The sequence below is a fragment of the Podarcis vaucheri genome, assembly GCF_965113315.1.
Source record: "Podarcis vaucheri genome assembly, chromosome: 1".
Classification (NCBI taxonomy): Eukaryota; Metazoa; Chordata; class Lepidosauria; order Squamata; family Lacertidae; genus Podarcis; species Podarcis vaucheri.
In genome coordinates, this window is record NC_138759.1 from 85296297 (window position 1) to 85303191 (window position 6895).

General features: G+C 44.5%; 1 protein-coding gene across 1 annotated transcript; it reads right to left on the reverse strand.

Moving 5' to 3' along the window:
• Positions 1-4178: 4178 nt before the first annotated feature.
• LOC309517205 (olfactory receptor 8U3-like) lies at positions 4179-5123 on the reverse strand (the record flags this gene model as incomplete). Its single annotated transcript, XM_082196327.1, has 1 exon — positions 4179-5123. The coding sequence occupies one exon, from the start codon at positions 5121-5123 to the stop codon at positions 4179-4181; it is 945 nt and encodes a 314-aa protein (XP_082052453.1).
• Positions 5124-6895: the final 1772 nt, after the last annotated feature.

The following is a 6895-nucleotide window of genomic DNA, read 5'->3' on the forward strand; positions in this document are numbered from 1 at the left end:
ATGTCTATTCATTCACTTGCTATGAACAAAAAAATGAAGAAATAAGGAGGTTGTCTCCACAGTATGTCCAAGTAGAAGGGAAATTAAATTTTAAAGCTTATGAATGTGTGAAGTTTATTATATGCTAGATGTATTATTGCATATTGCTGTTTGGTTTCTTCAGTCCTTTACAAAATTTCTAATTCCCATTTAGTTATTGGTTTTTATCTCCAGAAGATACTGACAAAATGACCAAAGTTTAGCTTAGTACCTCAAAATCCTAAGGAATCACCAGCATTTAATTCTCAAATTCACCCGTTCTTTGATTTATCCTTCTTGGGAATTTTCACTTTTCTTCTCAGGTTTTCTTCTTTATCAGTTGTGGAGCCATCAGGATGCAACACTGTACTCAACATTTATTACAACTTTGAGATAAATGTATTGTTATTGTTTTGGGGGTCAGTTTTGGTGATATTAGTTGGTCCTTCTCAGACCTGCCATTCTTTGTGAGGTTAGAATCTACAAGAAGAAACCTGGTGAACCAGTCAAACTAGTCACTTTTTTAAGGTAATGGCCTTGGCTGGCCTTATTAGCATTGCAAAATTTTTGCTAAGAAAAGATATGTTGCCATAGTGACAAATGAAGATGTGTCCAGGAGCAGATAGACTTTCCCCTTCTCACCTGGCTGGATGCACAATAGGCTAGGGGAATTAATGTTGGTTGGTGAAGCTGGAGATACTACTGAGAGGCTAGGGGAATTAATGTTGGTTGGTGAAGCTGGTGCCACTACCGAGAAGGCCCTCTGCCTGGTTCCCTGTAGCTTTGCTTCTTGCAATGAGGGAACCGCCAGAAGGCCCTCGGCGCTGGACCTCAGCGTCCAGGCAGAATGATAGGGGTGGAGACGCTCCTTCAGGTATACTGGACCGAGGCCGTTTAGGGCTTTAAAGGTCAGCACCAACACTTTGAATTGTGCTCGGAAACGTACTGGGAGCCAATGTAGGTCTTTCAAGACCGGTGTTATATGGTCTCGGCGGCCGCCCCCAGTCAGCAGTCTAGCTGCTGCATTCTGGGTTAGTTGTAGTTTCCGAGTCACCTTCAAAGGTAGCCCCACATAGAGTGCATTGCAGTAGTCCAAACGGGAGATAACCAGAGCATGCACCACTCTGGCGAGACAGTCCGCAGGCAGATAGGGTCTCAGCCTACGTACCAGATGGAGCTGGTAAACAGCTGCCCTGGACACAGATTTGACCTGTGCCTCCATGGACAGCTGTGAGTCCAAAATGACTCCCAGGCTGCGCACCTGGTCCTTCAGGGGCACAGTTACCCCATTCAGGACCAGGGAATCCTCCACACCTGCCCGCCTCCTGTCCCCCAAACACAGTACTTCTGTCTTGTCAGGATTCAACCTCAATGTGTTAGCTGCCATCCATCCTCCAACCGCCTCCAGACACTCACACAGGACCTTCACCGCCTTCACTGGTTCTGATTTAAAAGAGAGGTAGAGCTGGGTATCATCTGCATACTGATGAACACCCAGCCCAAACCTCCTGATGATCTCTCCCAGCGGCTGCATGTAAATGTTGAAAAGCATGGGGGAGAGGACAGAACCCTGAGGCACCCCACAAGTGAGAGCCCAGGGGTCTGAACACTCATCCCCCCCACCACTTTCTGAACACGGCCCAGGAGGAAGGAGCGGAACCACTGTATAACAGTGCCCCCAGCTCCCAGCCCCTCAAGACGGTCCAGAAGGATGCTATGGTCGATGGTATCAAACGCCGCTGAGAGATCCAGCAGAACCAGGAAACAGCTCTCACCTTTGTCCCTAGCCCGCCGGAGATCATCAACCAGTGCGACCAAGGCAGTTTCAGTCCCATGATGAGGCCTGAATCCCGACTGGAAGGGATCCAAATGGTCCGCTTCTTCCAGGTGTGCCTGGAGTTGTTCGGCAACCGCTCGCTCAATCACCTTGCCCAGGAATGGAAGATTTGAGACTGGGCGATAGTTGGCCATCGTGGCCGCATCTAAAGATGGTTTTTTAAGAAGCGGTTTAATAACCGCCTCTTTCAGCAGGTCTGGGAAGCCTCCCTCACGGAGGGAAGCATTCACCACCCCACGATGCCCATCGCCTAGTCCTTCCCGGCTAGCTTTTATAAGCCAGGATCGGCAAGGATCCAGGAGACAGGTGGTTGGTTTCACTCGTCCAAGTAAACCTATTGTTGTTTCCGATTTTACTGGGGTCAGCTGCTCATCGTGAACTCCTATAAGTTATTAACGAAGAGCTTCCAGAATGAAAGAAGGATATCAAGGAATGCCTAAGAAAAGGGAGGGAAATTGTGGAAACTGAATTACGTTTCTGAATGAATACTATTATTGGAGACGTGTGGCTTTTGCCTCTAAGTTACTGAGACCTTCAGCTCCAGATGATAGTTTACCAGCCTAAGACTGGGCTCAAGTTGGCAATAACTGAATGATTTATATGGCTTGAGTCCTTGCTCTAAGGCATTTAATCGAGCAGGAGCAGATTCAACCAAAAATGTGGTTGTAGTGGTTGGGAGTTACTCGTGCGTAGTCCTGCTCCGTTTGAGCGTCGGATTGCCTGGTTAAACCCTCCGGACTGCGCAGCCCATCTTAGCGTGGCTGCCCTTAGTCACTCGTAGAATCTGTCTGTGGGCGTTTCTTAAAGCGTTGCCAACATAAGAGTTGTTTGACGCCCAATCGTTTCCGCCTCTCACTGCGCGGGAGTCTCCTGCGCAGGGTGGGCGTGGGCAGCGGGGTGCTGGGGCTCTCCTCGCTAACTTCCAATGAAGAGTCTTGGAGCCCCTGCACCTCCCTGTCCCATTGCTCTCCCTGATCCCTGGTGTTACACTCATTCTCTTCCCCTTCTTCCCGGCTGAGTCTCCCTCTAGCGCTTGGACCTTCCCCTGCAGAATCTGAGACCCTTTCCTTCTCCCGTGCCTCTGATGGCAGTTCCCTGACAGTGGTGATTTAGAATTGATTAATCTTTTTAAAATAATATACTTTTCAAAAATAAATACATTGCCAAAAGAGACCCACCAACTAAATAACTGTAGGATTTGACAGAGTACCAGCTATGCCATTGCCATGAGAGATACACTGATGAATTCACCAGTGGAGTCAATATAGCTCCACTGTATATATTTATATATTTTGTGGTTTTATATTCTGATTGTGTTATGTGAACTGCCCTGAGACCTTTGGGTATAGGGTGGTATATAAATTCAATAAAATAAATAAATAAATCTGTACACTGCCCTTTATCCAAAGATCACAGTGGTTCAAAACATAAAAATACAAAGTGGGAACACAAAATACATAAATAATAATAACAATAATAACAACAACAACAACAACAACAACAACAACAACAACAATAATAATAATAATAATAATAATAAACCCAAACCAATAACCCCAATTCTAAAAGCACATTTAAAAGGTCACAGAATGTTAATCAGCCAAAGGTCTGGTTGTAGAGGAATGTTTTCGCTTGTCACCTAAAGATATGTAATGAAGATGCCAGGCAGGCCTCCCTGGGGAGAGCATGCCACAAAAGGAAGCCCCTGAAGAAAAGGCCTGTTCTTGTGTTGCCATCCTCTGGACCTCTCTGGAAACGACCATCCAAGTAGTACCAGAACCACTGCAAAATGGTGCTACTCACCCCTAACTCAGACAGCTGCTCCATAAGTATACCATGGTCAAAGGTATTGAAAGCCACTGAGAGGTGAAGGACAACTGACAGGGACACAATTCCCGTCTCTCTCCTGACAGAAGTCATAATCCAGGGCAACCAAAGCAGTTTCTGTGTCAGAACTGGGCCTAAACCCTTATTGAAATGGATTTCATTTCAAAAGAAATGATCGAAATGTATTAAAATGTACACTTTAAGATAAAATATATTTAGAGGCACACATTTGACTGAACATTTTCTCGCAGATTTTCAAGAAGAAATATATTAGCAAATTAATGGGGAAAGGGAATTAAATGACATTTTGAGTGAGCACATGTGGAAGTGACATGGACCAGAAAGAGATTGATCCATCCCTACATTGAGGCTCTTCCGTCTTATCTCCTGTGTTGCTTTCTAGCATCACCTCCTTTTGGCCACTCCAAGCATACACACAACACATTCCATTCTTGGCTTGAATAAAATACATTAGGAAGAATGTCCTAAATATCCATCAGCGGACAACAACAATTCTCTCTGTTGTTCTCTTCAGAGCATCTTTCACCTCCTTGTTTCTCAGGCTATAGATCAGAGGATTGAGCATAGGAATCACCAGTGTGTAGAAAACTGAAGCTACTTTATCCGTTGCTAGAGAGTGGTTTGTACTAGGTTGCAAATACATAAAGATCAGGGTGCCATAGAAGATGGTGACAGCAGTCAAGTGAGAAGCACACGTGGAGAAGGCTTTGAGTCGTCCCTGAGCAGAGCTGATTCTCAGAATGGCTGAGAGGATAAACGTATAAGAGATGAGAACAATGAGAAGGGAGCACAGCATATCAAAACCAGCAAAAGCGTAGATCAGTATCTGCTTGGTGCTGGTGTCAGAGCAAGAAAGGGCTAACAGTGGAAGGTCATCACAGTAGAAATGGTTGATCACATTAGCAGAGCAGAAGGACAAACGAAATGTAACTATGGTGTGGAACAAGGCAACACAGAAGCTGTATGCATAAGGGCCAGCTGCCAGCTGGATGCAGACTCTCTGGGACATGATGATCCGATAAAGCAGTGGATTGCAGATGGCCACGTAACGGTCATATGCCATCACCGCCAGGAGAAAGCACTCTGTGATCATGAAAGTAAGGAAGCAGCCCAACTGTGCTGCACATGAATAGTACGAGATGGTTTTCTTAGCTGCTAAGAAGTTTGCCAGCATCTTAGGGGCAATGACAGAGGAATAGCAGAGGTCAACAAAAGCCAAGTGGCTGAGGAAGAAGTACATGGGGTTATGGAGGTGGCTATCAGTCCGGATTAGAAGGATAATCCCAAGATTCCCCATCACAGTGATAACGTAGATCAGGAGGAAGATGACAAAGAGGGGGACTTGTAGGTCCGAGCGGTCGGTGAGTCCAAACAGAATGAACTCCTTCACTGTGGTCACGGTGTGATTGGCATCTGCCATTTATTCCGCATCAGATCATCTGGTTAAACAGGGCATGATTAAATCAGGGGAGAATTTCACTTATCTCTGGCAGGCAGAAAACATACAGTAGTGTTATCTCAGCATATGTGGATGATAATTTTTTCTGGTGGGTACTTTAAAAAAATACTGCCTTGTTCCTGTAGGTGTTCCGTTTTCATTTCTGATGTGATAAACATTGTCGTGCAATCACAATGTCACCACCACCTGAAATTATTGTTTGAGATACGTTACGTGTTTCTGATCTGCATAACCACCACCACACCAATCCTAAGAGTTTGCCTGGGTTCAGAAAGCATTTCTTGACCTTCTTACCAGATAAATCCTATGACTGAACACGGGTAACTTAAACTCTGTCTCCTTATAGTTTTTTTTTTGTCATTTGGGGTCAGGAAAGCAATAGAAATGCTGCCCATTTTGATACATTTCTGTATTTTCTCCTTAGAATAAGGTGTGTAATATATCCATTGTACACAGCAGGGAAATATTCAAATGTAAATACACCATACAGCAAAAGTGATCAGGGTGGAGGAGTGGTAGCACTTGCCTAACCTTCTGTGACTGGTGTTGCTGTGGGTTACTGGGAGAGGTGAGGTGGTGGGGAGGTTGGTGTGGTACAAACACAGCTATGAAGCCAATCTGATACTCCTGTTGGAGGATTTATATCTTGGCAACCTCTCCTTCCCAGTAAGCTGCACTGATGTCAGTGATGAGAGGTCGTGTAAGCGCCACCCCTCCTCCCCACCAACCATCATGGTCATACAGGTACACTGAAGAGACTAAATTGGCTGCAGCAACCTTTTGAGTGCACAGGTGACAAAACTGAACATGCTGCTACATAAAGTGTGAAATGGTTCGTAGCAGCACCTTATTCTTGCCAGCAGGGCAGCTTTTTCAAACTGCCTTTCTAACAAAGCTGATACCACATGAACGCCACCTCCCAATCAGGTTTTTGCTTGAATCATAACACACCTGACACTTTTATGAAGAATCTCTAGGCAAGTAGATCCTCGGCCATATTGTTAGGGGATGCTTGGGGAATTTTGTCTTTTGTGACTTGCTCTGAATTTCTTAGACTGGATAATTTTTGCACTTCTCTGCATTTTGCAACACTGCTCTCTGCAGTGTATCGAATGTATCAAAGTACATTTAGAAACACACACACACACACACACACACACACACAGAGAGAGAGAGAGAGAGAGAGAGAGAGAGAGAGAGAGAGAATACATATAAAAATACACACCAACACATATATAAATGCATTTTTGTGTGGAGTTTCTTTTAAAAGGAAATGGCTGATTAATGAGGACCTATGGAACAGATTTATGGATGACACAAATGAGAAACAGATTGGTTCTTCCATCTCCATATATATCATACTTCTATTCTTATTTCCTGGACAAATCCCATTTCTTACCATAAGGGTTGCTATTCCACCGTGCGCTGCTCAATGTCTGAAGGATGTATCTCTCTGTATCTATACATAAAAAATGTATCTATCTACATATACGAAGATGTTAAATACTAAGATCTCATATAAAGAAATGCACATTCACTCCCAAAGTGCCAGAAGAAATATAGTTATGAACTAAGCGATACTTTGCACTTGTCACTCTTCCTGCAGAGAGGTAAAATTCACCCTTCCTGGAAGAAAGGTGAGCAAAGTTGTGGCTGAAGAATGTGACAGTGTCCATTTTTTGCCACCACTAACCATGCTGAGGCACTTCTGCTCTGATTGCTTCCCCATCTCA